Source organism: Apus apus, chromosome 5, assembly GCF_020740795.1.
Source record: "Apus apus isolate bApuApu2 chromosome 5, bApuApu2.pri.cur, whole genome shotgun sequence".
Taxonomy (NCBI): Eukaryota; Metazoa; Chordata; class Aves; order Apodiformes; family Apodidae; genus Apus; species Apus apus.
Window position 1 is genome coordinate 34,910,642 of NC_067286.1, and position 13,521 is coordinate 34,924,162.

At 35.6% G+C, this 13,521-nt stretch overlaps 1 protein-coding gene across 4 annotated transcripts in view; it reads left to right on the forward strand.

Annotated features, from left to right (window-relative positions):
- The window catches only part of DPH6 (diphthamine biosynthesis 6), a 196,786-nt gene that overhangs the window by 25,700 nt on the left and 157,565 nt on the right, over positions 1–13,521 (forward strand). The window contains exon 1 of one of the 4 annotated variants that reach the window (XM_051621263.1): positions 1,073–1,161. The exons of the other annotated variants lie outside the window; for them this stretch is intronic. Coding sequence (XP_051477223.1) covers positions 1,142–1,161 — 20 coding nt within the window. The 5' untranslated portion in view covers positions 1,073–1,141. Of the gene's footprint in view, positions 1–1,072; positions 1,162–13,521 lie in introns of those variants that run through there. 4 annotated transcript variants of the gene reach the window in all.

The window sequence follows — 13,521 nt, forward strand, 5'->3', positions numbered from 1 at the left end:
GATTTGCATGATGTTGGTTATAGTAGATTGTATGCATTTGTGGTTAGACTGAGAAGGCAGTGGATCAAGCATAAACTGTACACTAGGCTAAGGATCTGCCCACTCTTAAAGTAATCAGAAGGAAGAGGGGATTCCTTCCTGTGCACATCAAGACTGCTGGAAGAGCCAAAGTACCGTCTCGAGTTCAAGCTTGAGAAGCGGGCCCATGTGAACCTTATGATGTTCAACAGGGCCAAGTACAAGGTCCTGCACCTGAGTTGCATCAACCCCCAGTACTAATACTGGCTGGGAGATGAAGGGATTGAGAGCAGCCCTGTGGAGAAGCAATTCAAGATACTGGTGGATTAAAAGCAGTGTGCACTTGCAGCTCAGAAAGCCAACTGTATCCTGGGATGGGACAGTCAAGAGAGGCGATTTTCCCCCTCTGCTCAGGTGAGATCCCACCTGGAGTACTGCATCCAGGTCTGGAGTCTTCGGCATAGGAACAACGTAGACCTCTTTGAGCAGATCCAGAGAAGGGCCACAACACTGATTAAGGGGCTAGAACACCCCTCCTGTGAGGAAAGGCTGAGAGGGTTGAGGTTGTTCAGACTGGAGAAGAGAAGGCTCTGGGGAGACATTATTGTGACCTTTCCATACATAAAGGGGTCTTGTAAGAAAGATGGGGACATACTTTTTAATAGGGCCTGTTGCTATAGGACAAGGTGTAATGGTTTTGAAGTGAAAAAGAGTAGATTTAGACTAGATATAAGGAAGACATTTTTTACAATGAGGGTGGTGAAGCACTGGCACAGGTTGCCCAGAGCAGTGATAGAAGCCCCATCCCTGGAAGCATTCAAGATCAAGTTGAGGGGGGCTCTGAGCAACCTGATCTAATTGAAGGAGTCCCTATCCATTACAGGGTAGTTGAACTATATGACCTTTAAATGTTCTTTTCAACCCAGTCCATTCTGTGATTCTATTTTCAGTCCCCTGCTGTCACAGGTGGAGTGGTGCCAGTGTTTTCCAGAAAGGCCAGGGATGTTAATCTCTGGTAGGCTTGCCGTTGTCCTTAAATTAGAGTTCAGAGTGCTCTTGGACCAGGAGTCATGGGGAACCTTTAATTGCCTGGTCAGTTTGAAAAGGAGTTGTCTTTTATTGGATGAAGCAAGATAGTCCAAGGTAAGAATCCTTTCCAAATGTCCAAATAGCAGAGATGCTAAAGTACCCTCTTAAAAAACACCCACTCCTTCTTAGAGTTTTGGTATTAAGGTTTTTTGCAGTTGTTAGCTATAGTTTCTGCGAATCCACCTGAATTCGATAGAGGACGTTGCCTATTCCTAATGTTTTCTTTAGTAAACTGCTCAAAGTAGGAAGTTTATATAACAAGAATTTGATACCTTAAACATACTGCATTTTAATGGAGAGGTAACTCCCATTAAGCTCTTAGTTAACACATAAAGCACAATGAAATAGGTAATGGTATCAAGTGTTTATAAGTGTCTTACAGCCTGATCTTTAGCTGTTGGACTTGATGCAGAAATTAGCAAATTGTGTTTTCTGTCTTCTATCGTTACAATTGCTTGGATTGAAGAATGGTCCCTTTCTGACCTGGAATATCTAAAATTCTTTGTAACAAAAGCAGTAAAAAATGTAGGCGTTCTGCTTAGTGCTTTTGTTTAGTAATCACCTTTTCCATAATTTCAAGACATTTTAAAGTGTGTTATTCAGTTATTACTGATAATAATCCGTAATTATATTTATTAGAAACAAGATTGTATACCATCAGAAGGTATTAAAAATGCAGCTCAAATTAAGTAAAAAGCAGGGACATCTCATGCCTATATGTTGTTGAAGCACCTTTTTATTCCATTTCTATGTAAGAGGAAACAAGGCTGCATCATACAGAGATTAAAACAAAATAAAAACAACATTCAGTTATAGCAGTTAGTGCCTGCCTATATTGCATTTTATGTAGTTTTCCCTTAAAGTAGATTTTAGAAGGAGTTTCAAAGTCTCAGCAGAAGTTGCAAAGTATTTCTTGTCTGTCATTGTTCGAGGCATGTACACTTCATGCAAGGCAAGTCAATAGGAGGTGGAGCATTTGCTTTGAAATAGATTTTCTGGTTAAACTTATAAGTAAACATGACTGAAAAGCAGTAGGATCATCACTTTTACTTTGAATTGAGTTTGCTGAACTTTTATAAGGCGTTAATATGTATTTTTGTATTTTATTTTCCAAAGTGCATGCAGTGGTTACAGTATTAACTGCTATGTCTAACTATGTCTAGTTTTATACTTGGTAATTGTCTTTTGAGTTTTGTTTTCTTATGCAATGGGGATAATTGCAATGTCTGCTGTCTCAGAAGAATTTTCTTAAGTGCGTATTTAATCTTTCTAATAGACACCTGCAAAAATCTTAGAGCAGAGTAGTTAGAATTGACTATGGATAATAATCCCTTTTTAATGGAAAATGGATCTTTATTGTTACTATTTTACCTGCAGAACTTTGATTTCAGGTGTGATTGACCATCATAGTGAATACAAAATTAGCTCAATTTTTTCTTTTTGAAATGAACTCTCTTTTCTCATTTAGCTTTTAAAGATTCCAGTGATGCAAAATCAAGGTTGATAAACTGAATGACAAATGAAGGCAGAGAAAATGTAGCTATGAATTCACATATTATGAAATAATAATGATAAATTACTAATATAGTAAAATAAAATAACTACTGTGCCACTGGTACTGTCGTTTATGGTATCATTCTGCAGGGAAAGGAAGGAAAGAAGAGTGGTTGTATTGCAATACCTTCTGCTTTTTATTCTTATCTGACAGTAGATACTAGCTCTAATGATGAAGTCAATTGTATTATAACAATAAATAATTAGTGTAGCACTCATTTCACAAAGACTTTTCAAGTGTTCACATACCACTGGTTATTCAATTTCATTAGTGTTTATTGGTAATGAACAGGCTTTCATTAGAGACACAGATCTAGTAGTAATTACAATTGGTGATGTCTTCCAAAATTCATCCCATAGTTCAAGTGCAGAATGGATAGCACATGATTATTTAGCACATTCAAAGTCTATTTAAAAAAAAGGATAAATTATGATAATATTGTTGTTTTCAAAAAAACATCCAGTGCCCAAGTAATTTGAAAACTATTCCTGCTGTTTTATTGTATCGTAATATAAACATAAATGCAGTGTTAAAAGCTATAGCAATGGTGTCAGACTCCTTAAGGACTTGAGAAAACTGTCATAAACTTCTAAAATAACTGATAATCATTTGTGGGTCAAAAAGAGCAACATGCTGTATTGCTTAGCTTTCTGCTTTCTTTTTCTCAAGGTTTGTCTGAGATTTAATTTTATGTGAAGTACACAAAACACTGTCAGTGAAACATTATCACTTTGTAAAAGCTGTTTAGAATATGGTCTGGCACAAAATGTGCAGAAAATAAAAAAAAATACTCCCAACTTTTTGCATTGAGCTGAGTTGTAGATATTATTTGAAATTCACAAAAGGAGTATATGTGAATGTGACAGCATCTTAATATTTACAAAAGAAGCTTAGAGCTACAGAATTATATTTTAAAAATTAAAACTATATTCATAAATATGTATAGAAAATTACATAGAAATTAAATTTAAAAGTTACAAACCCACATATATGAAATTTCTTTATATGTATACATGTATATGTATGTGTGTATATAAACATTCTTTACAGTTCTAAGCACTTTTTTTTTATCATATTCATTTCACAATATTTCCATTTAAATGCATCTTTTGATTTTTCTTCTGGGACTAGGTGGAATGCCTTTCCATTACAGCACTAAAAGAATAATCCACTGTAAGGCAATATTTCTCCCTAAAGAGATGGTCTTTTCTAGTAATATTATTTTTCACAGAATGATATTAACATTTATGATCTAGTGATTTTATCTTTATTCAAATCAAATTTTGGAGGGGATAAAATGCACACCACATTTATGGAGTTTAAAAGAAAAAAAACAAAGAAAAGATTCCATGTGAAGTCAATTTCAAATAAAATAATCTTCTAAATTTGAATTTATAAACACCCTTTTATACAAATATGTATTTCAAAAAGATGTACTTAAGAAGAGGTATGTTTCTAGTTAATGTTCCTAATGATGTGATTCCTTGGCATTCAAATCCAGACATTTTTAGTACGTAGTCCTCAAAAGAAGTTTATGCAAAATGCATCTATATAGAATGGTGTAGCTGCTAATTTTTGATCAGAATGCTACAGCTTTTCAGCTTATTAAAATTTAAAGATGCTGAGAGATCAAATTAAATTATGTTGCTATTGTGAAGGATGAGAGGAAGAGGGAAATCAGGTGCAGGTTTTTCCAGCTAGTTTTGCAAAGTCCTGCAGTGCATAATATAATAGACCAGCAAGAAGTGCATGGTGGGACACTGGTCAGATGTTTGTGCTGTGCCTCTGAGTGCATTGACATTCAGGTGCCACATCAGTTCACTGAGGGCTTCATCCTACATACTTAAGCTTTTACAATTCACCCTTAGGACAGAAAATACAGGAAAGGGGTTTAAAACCTTTGAAATAAAAAGAAGTTACGGCTTTCTCAAATAAGGTTGAGGAATAACAAGGTCCTTTTCTATGTGTGATCAGATAATCATTATGTGTTGCATGAACAAGTTATTTTCTTAGGTGTAGAAGTCTTTCCTTACCATCTATCTTACAGGAGAGCAATACTTCTGTAGCTTTTTAAAAAGGCTGTTCAATTAATCTTATTATATTCAGTAGTGAATAATTCTAGTGCATATTCTTATATTCAGATAGATTTCAACTTTCCTTTGGCTAGGTGATTTCATCATATTAGCACTGTTTTTCTTCTTCCTCTTTTACCTAATTTTACATAATCATGTTTTTAATTCTTTTGTATAGTGTATGAACATGTAGTCTTAGCTACATTTAGTTCATAACTTGAACTCTATTAAATTTAATGTTTGACATTTTTATTTAAAGGCAAATTTTATCTCAGTGCTGGATGGGTTGGCTATTGTGGAAGGAAAGTTTAAGCCATTGAAACTGCCAGATCCTGACAATCGTAAAATAAATTATAATTTTACATGCTTGGTTCTGATTGTTTTAGGCACATGGTTCAGGGGGAGTGCTTTGAACAGAGCAGGCTTCCTTCAGACACTTAAGTGAAATCACAAATGGCCTCCAGTGGGTGACTGTCCTTTGTAAACTGCTGCTGTAAGTTCTCAAGGTAGTTGCACTGGCTGCAGCTGGACAGCAGATGTGAGATGTCACTCACATACCTGTTTTCATAACTGAAGGTTTCCATCTGTGTGTTTTGTATTTGTATTACTAAATCGACACCATTACTACTGAAACAGCTTTCTTTATTAATTTTTGTAAATAATTTTAAAGTTATATTTTAAAATGTGGTATGTCTATAATTGTGAATTGAAAAAAAAAAAGTTTTTCTGCAAATTACTACCACCTTATTACAGTCCATGTCTTGCAAAAGAAAAGCCCCAATATTGTTCAGTAAAGTATTGTTGTTGTGGTAAATTAAAGATAAGGCACCCTTAAACAGTTACTGCTTTTTGTCATTCTGGATCATTATATAGTGACCATGTGTATTTTAGAGATTTTCTTTATAGACATATTTCTTATGGCTCTATACCAAAACTAAAATGAAGTTATCATTAATTTTCCATCAGTAAGAGCAAACCATGCAGTCCAGCATTAGTAATGTATTTCTTATTATTGCAAGGAGATGTAAAGTTGCTGCTTAGCAATTGGGCCTGGTCAGATTTTGAGATTTTGTCATTGTTTGTTTGTTTTCGACTCAAAAAAGCACCAGTGTGAAATATAGGCAGCATCTTATGCAATTGTATCTACAAGTGCTTGAGGAATACAGAATCTTTATACAGCTTCCTAGTAGGGTCACATTTGCACCTTCTTTTTTGGGGCCATCGTCTTTGGTGTATTTTTTGTTTCTTACTTGTATTAAAAGGTTTTATTTATTTATTCTATTTATCAAGTTCTAAATATCTAATGTAGAAGTATTTTGTTGTAAATAGGAGATTGCTATCCTTAAGAATGTATTATTAATCTATTGTTCTGCCAAGTTCCTATATCTAAGCAAAGATAGACATAGACAACTTCAAAAGATTTGTGACTTTATGTGGCTGCAGTTGCTTAAACCTTTGAAAAGTATTAATTCAGTATTTGGAACTGAGATTTTATAGAAAAATGCTAGTTTCCATTGCAATAAGACAATGGGAAGAACACTTGATGCTTTCTCCTAAGTAGTCCAATGAAGAGGAAGATTTGATTCTTGATGTAAACTTTCTAGAGCTTGTCAGAGACCACATTCAGATACTGGTTTGGAATGTTTCTCTTAAGACTTGAAACCATTGCTATTATTTTATTGATGCTAGGTTACCTTGTCTTTTTTTCAAGCATAGTGATGGAAAAATATTCCAAACAAAAGTGCTTTATAAGAGAACCAGTTCTGAAAATCATAGTGTGGCATTTTGTGCTTCAGTGCAGTCTGGGAAGAATTTTGTTGAAAGTTGCAATATTTTCATTGGTACGAATAAATTATGTCATAGATGCAAAGCATAAAATAACAGTGTTTTCACAAAGTATGTGCAGAATTCTCTTTATTTTGTTCAAGGTGTTTGAATCCTCTGTGTGTTCTTAATATGAGTGCGGGTACTGTTTTTTTGCAATAGTAATTACTGGGTTGTAAGGACTGTACAAATGCGTAAACCTGAAGAGGATTGTTGCACTAAAAATAAGAAGAAAATTTATAGCATTGTGATTTTTACTGCTGTTGTTTGCTTTTTATTTGTTGGGGTTTTTTTTGTTTGTTGGTTGTTGGGTTTTGTTGTGTGTGGGTTTTTTTGTTTGGTTGGTTTTTTTGTTGTTGTTGGTTTTTTTTAAAGAATATTTTACCAGGATTGCTTTAATTTTGAATAGGCAATAGAAAAATTTGACAATCGTGAGTGTGCCTTTATTAAATGAATTTTTGTTCCGTGGTATTTTCTCATAATTTGCACATACTGATATTTAGACAGAAAAAACTTAAACATATTAAGTTGATGTGATGGAACAAACTTCTGATGTTGCATTGTTGAGATTCCTAAGAGTTTTAAAAGAACTTCCAAACGCTATTGACTTGGAGAAGTAACAAAAATTCTGTTGAAGATTAAAGGAGGGTTCATGATGTTTCTGTTACATGTCCAAGAAGAATAAGGCCATTCTTTTAGACCTGTATTCCAGATAGAGTGACTATTTTCCTCCAGCTTAATGTTTTAGAAGGTCTTGTGTTCTGCTTTTTTTGCAAGAAGGAGTGATAAGATCAGAAGAGTTGATTATTGGCAGTGCAGGTAATGAGAATATTTCTGAGAGAGTTAATCTAAAGCATATTTTCACTGGAAAAAAAAAAAAAGAATTTTGGAATATTTATTAGAGATCTAGGATGAGATTTTCTGTGTGGTACTTCAAAGTCAATTCCAAGTTGATCTGCTTCGAATAATAGCAACTTCATGATTTAGTTATTTGCTTATGTTTATATGAAATGTTGAAGAAATTATTAGAGAGTGATAGAATTTGCAAACAGATGTGCAGATGTAACAGGTGACATTGTTTCATGCAGAAAAGATTAAATACTTGCATGCTTACAGAATAGGGTGATTTCCTAGTGACAGCAGTGGATCAGTATAATGTGAATGTTGCCTTTAACTCTTTTGCATGTCTGTGGGTAAGGAATAACCTTACTGAAGTTGGTGTAGTTGTACCATTAGTGTCACAATAGACCCAAGCTCCCTTGCTCCATTCCACTATGTGAATCAAATAACATATAGGCTAGGTTTAGGTTTCTCAAGTGTGTTTAAGTAGCAAGAAAGATAAAATCTGTCAAATAACCTTTGGAGACAATTATCTTTAACATGGAATATAATGTTTTGTGACTTCTATATGTATAGAAGCATATGCTCCTAAAAAGTTTTCAGGTGCAAATTGTGCATCTTTCCTGCCAGCTAACTGTTGTTTGTCTGTAGTGGCACCTGCAGTTTCCCATTAGAGTAACACCAAATGAGGTAAAGTAAATCTTATAACCTCAAGCATGCCTTTCTTCTTCTACATTCATTGTCAGATAAAATTGTATTCCAATAACTCATCTTTGATAATCTTTGATGTATTGCTTGCTTCATATTAAAAATTGAGAGAAAATTTGAGAAAAGATAGAGTTTTTAACTAAAAAATACCTATGAAGAAAGTGCAAGCAACAGGGGGGTTTGTGAATTATCCATGAACAGTTAAAATTTTTTAATTTATTAATCAGTCAAGTACTCCACACATACTTCAGTGTTGTGGGTTTTGTGAGATCTCAGTAGTGATTGCAAATATTTTGAATTTGCATATTGTGCATTAGTTATATAAATCGCATTCATGTTGTCAGATTATATGACTCAGTGATGACGCGGATGTGAATTATATGTTTGTCAAAGTTGAAGTTAAAAATCTTCAGACTGACAACATTTCAGCTTTGTCTTCAAGGGACTGCCAGGTTAAAACTTGGTTTTTCATCTGTATCATACTAGATATTTTTATTCAAGTACATTAAATTATTGAATGTGATCAACATTTCAGGCAAGGTGTAATGAACACTTATGACAGTGTTTGCATGATTCATTCAAATATTGCATTGAATAATTTTATATCTCAGTCAACCTTAAAGTTCATTTCCTCTTAGAGAATATCGTATTTTGCTCCAGTACAGTATGCCATTTGTTCAAGGCTAGTTGCTGTAACGCTAAGTTTGACAGTGAAATTTTGATGGAGTGTATGATTTAGAAATACTTCTAGTATCTCTTACCTAAAACCACTGGAAGTTACAAATCTCTGAACATTTGGTATTATGAAAAGATAGTCACTAAGACATAAAGATTTTGTCCAGTTCTTTGGACTTTAAGTAATAAGAGAATATAAGCAAATTGCCATATTCTTTAAAGTATTTTCTTCCTTTTAAAGTGACTAGATTTCAGTGATGATGTGAGAGTGCATGTGTATCTGTGTGTGTGTATAGATGCATATTAAACAGATTTCTTAATTATGAAATGCAGTTTTAAAAGATGTTCTCAGCTGTGGAACATGGAAGAACGAGTTATCTGAGTTTATTTAAATGTATCTACTTACCATACTTGTTAATGACAATAAAACTGACTTAGTTAAACTGAAATCCTTACATATTTTAAAATGTGTTAAATTGTGAGAAAAGGACAACAAAAGGAGAACTCAGAATCTTGTCTTTTCATGCCTGCCCATGTCATTTACTTGCACAAAATTAACAGTTTGCTTCCAGAATTGGTAACAGAAATAAACTTAGTTATATGCCTCAGTATTTGCCAGCATGTCTTCTGAAATATTTCATTAAATAACAGTGCTTTGTCTGGCCGAATTTATTTCTATGTGAGTATTGTCAGTTAATTTTTCTGACCTTTTCCAAAAGTATCTTCTCTTACTGGAATTCTGTTGATGACTTGAATTAACCAAATCATGCTGTGTACCTCAGGTAACCAGTGCAAGCTCTGCAATCTGTTCAGAGGTTGTTTTGTAGATGTTTGTCACAAACCGATGGGGCCATTCTCCACAATGCTGTACTAGATCTGTGTCTTGTTGGTCTTCATTGTGTTTGTGTGTGCAATTCAAGAACTTGGTTTGCCAAGGCTGGCTTTTGTCTGTCTTACAGTTTGCTAAATATATTATTAAAAAAAATAAATCCAACAGTCATATTCTGCCTTGTTTGAAGTCAGAGAGTATGATGCAAGTGGACTGAGTTGCATTATCTGTATAATGAATCTTCTCTTGACTAAAATATTCCTCTGCCCTTCTGTTTATTAACTTCATGAGTGGTTTGGCTTCAGCAAGACATGGCTCAGCAACATAACAGTGTAGACCAGTACCTGCCTTCATAAGACAAGACTTTTGTGGGTTTTTTTCCATTCTAAATAAGCCACGTTGTTGCGAGCTGATATTGGGGGGCTACCGGCTGTCAGGTGCTTTCGCGACTTCCCCCGCGCTCCGATGTGGAAGGGTTTTTGAATGAGATTGAGGCCTCACACGTGGCACTGCCTCTTGCAGGGGAACGGCCGCTGCGGGACCGTGTTTTAGGGTGGTAGGTAGAATGCACACCCCCGGCACTTTCACAAATTGCTTCTAAGACCAATGTTTACCACACGAATTAATCGGTTTATTAAGGGTTAACACAAACTGAGGGATGATGTTTGGGGAAAATGTAAATGGCTACCAGGGATATATGTGTATATATGTACAGTAAGAAAGTGTCCTTTAGGGAGGTAATGCAAAAGGTCCTGTGCTTTTAAGGCATTCTCTCTGAGAGGGGGTTGAGGACCAAAGGGAGGAAGCCCGACGTCAGTCCTCCTTAAGAGGTCCCGCTGTGCGTGCAAGTATGAGCAGAGGAGTGTGTGTGCACGTGTGTGTGTGTATGTGTGAGGTGATGTCACCCTCGGGCTTGTCCCCGACAGCTCCGTTCTCAGTGGCAGCGTTGGTCGGTGGCCCCTTCTCGCCAGGCAGGACAGCAGGTCCATGGTGTCGGAGGGGCAGCCTCTCGGCAGCGGGTGCAGCAGCCGCTGGTTTCCCCTCAACCGGCAGCAACACGGGGAGGGGGCTCCGGCCCCAACCCCAGGGCTCAGGACCCCGGCACGCTCAGCACTGAGGCCCAGGCTTGACCCTGGGCAGGCAGGCAGGGTCCCAGCACCAGTGTCCGCAGCAGGGGGGTGTCCCACGCAGAAAGCTTCAGAACGGGCCTCAGGGAGGAGGGAAGGGCCCACCTGCTGCGCTCACTGCCTTTTACACCCCTGTGACCCACCTGTCCAGTCAGTGTCCATGAGCCCCACGTTAGGGTGGTGACTATCAGGGGCAAGGTGTGACTTGTCTCCCATCCTTTCTGTCCCATACCACATCTGTTGTTTTTGTTTCAGTTGTCCTTGAGAAGCAAGTCTATTTTAGTCCGTTAGCTGGGAATAATCAGAAGGCCTTCGCTGGCTTAAAAGGCATTTTGTTTAGACTTATGTGGGGAAGAAAATAACAGTTTCCCACACACATGTAATTGTATATGTTGGTATCCTAAAAAAACCCCTTTAAGTTATTATCACAGTAGTTGACTGCTAATTCTAGATAAATGTGTAAGAAGTGTTTATAAATTTGCTGTGTCTTTCATGTTGTAACTGTTGATTTAACTGCTCTTGAATGCAACATAATTACAATTACCAACACAATGTTCAGTCTAGCACAGAAACAGAAACATATATGGTTATTGATTGCTTTGTAGTTGTTCACTGGCATCCTATTGTTACAGTGTAATGTATTTATTCAATCTGGAGTTGGCTGTTCCTGTTAAATTTGGCTATCAAATTAAGGAATCAATCTTTGTTGAGGTAAATTTTACAAAGCAGGTTTCCTGAAAAAAGTATGTGTAGGCAAGTTTGTTCTGTAATTATTTGAATATTTAAGAGGTTGAAGTCCCAAAGTTGCAGCAGACGTTCATGTAAAACAAATCTCTGCCCAAAATGTAATTAAAAGAAAAAAGGTTTTTTTTTTGTTCAACTGCAGACTATTGTCTTCTTGTCAAAGGCTTTTAAACTTCTGTTGATGGCACATAGGCGTCTTGTGCACACAGTTGATTTGTACAAAGAAAAAGCCTGACAGTTCTTTAGAAAAGTCCTTAGGTAGTCTTTGCAATAGTGGATAAGTCTACTGTTTTTTGTTTTAGTATCCTACGTTTTTTGATATATACATCTATATTAAATGTTACTAAATGACTTTTTTAATTGGAAAAGAGGAATCAGTTGATCTAAATTAAATTGGAAAAAAATTCTTATGGAATTCTTGAAGTTAAGCCGTTTATTATGCTTAAAGGTGGAGGTGTGTCTGTCAGTGCCCTGTGCAGGGCTTTTGTAAAAACAAATCTGACTAGGTTTTAAAGTGGAATAATTACATAGCATTATTTCCTTGCATTGATACTATTATTTAAAAGTAATTTACTTTTAAAGTGAGTTAAACCAAGCCCACTGAAGACTTCTGAAGTAGTTAATGAGAGTGTTCACACAGGGATTTCATTTGAATCCACATTAAATTAATTTTCACCCATGTTTTTGAAACTACTTCTTCCTAAGGAATGAAAGCATGTGCTTTGAGGTCTCTATGTGGAAGACAGAATAGTCCCAGATGATGTGTAATGATCTTCAAGACGGTGCTATTCATAGCTAGAACAGAGCCTTACAAAACAGCAGTTTTTCAATTTGGAGTAGAGTTATTATATCCCTACATCTCAGGAATATTTCCACGCTGTCTTTGATTACTTGCAGCTGCCTCTGACAGAAATATCAAAGCTTAGAAAAATCACATACTCTGTTTGAAATCTGTATAATCAGTGATGTTAAAATGCTTAACAAATTATAAGACAAAACTCGTATTTAAGAATTTTCCACTCAAATAATTGCAGAAGTCTGGAAGTCATGTTACTAATGTATATATTGTCAATCACACACATGCAAGTATGTGGTGTTTTAGTTTGAAGTTTTGCAAATTACTTATGATCATGATTAGGAAAAAAATGACCTTAAGCTTTACTTTAAGCATGTGTAACAGTTTTCTGGTTACTCATGCAAGCTTCAAGGAGGATATTAATTGGAAAAATATTTTCACTTAGAAATAATCTATTTTGTATGTTGGTCATAAAATGAACTCTATAGTGGCAAAGCTGTGAAGCAATTGTTAAAAATGAAAACTGGTTGAACTATTCTTCAACTATACTTCAGTTTCTTACATAGCTCTGTTCTAAACAGTAAATTTTATGGGATACTCAGCATTTTTCTGAATGGGAGAGTTCAAATTTTCTTGCAATACACGTGAGCAGACATATAGACAGAGGTCTAGCACTTTCTTTTCTTTCTTTGGTATTATTTTGTCTGTTGGATGCAATATTCCATTTAAGATAGACATTATTAAGGTGGTGAATAGTTCTGTGCAGTGATATGCTTAGCAGTAACCTTTACTCATAATGTGATATTGTCTGTACGTCTCACTTTGTTCAGCTTTCTCTGGCACTGATGAAGCCTAAGGCTGCTGTTTCTTTGAGTCGCTGATAATTTTTTATCTGATTAACTGACACATTTGGTTGAAATCAGACACAGCCCTTAGGCTGGGCATGGATTTAATTTAAAAAGTATCAAAGGTTTGCACTGTGTGCTGTTTAATCATCATGTTTATCAGGCAAAGAAAAATTACCGGAAAGAGCATAGGGAGAGGGTTATCTTAAGGAGCAGTAACTTGGGAAATTGATAATAACTCCGAGGTAATTTACAGCTAACTTTTACATTCACTAATGTAACATTTCCCACTAATAATTACAGTGCATGTAATATTCTAATTAAATTGAAAGCATTAGCACTAATTTTCTTTTTGCTGAACTCTGAGAGGGTCAGGTAGAGACATTAAAATGTGAAATT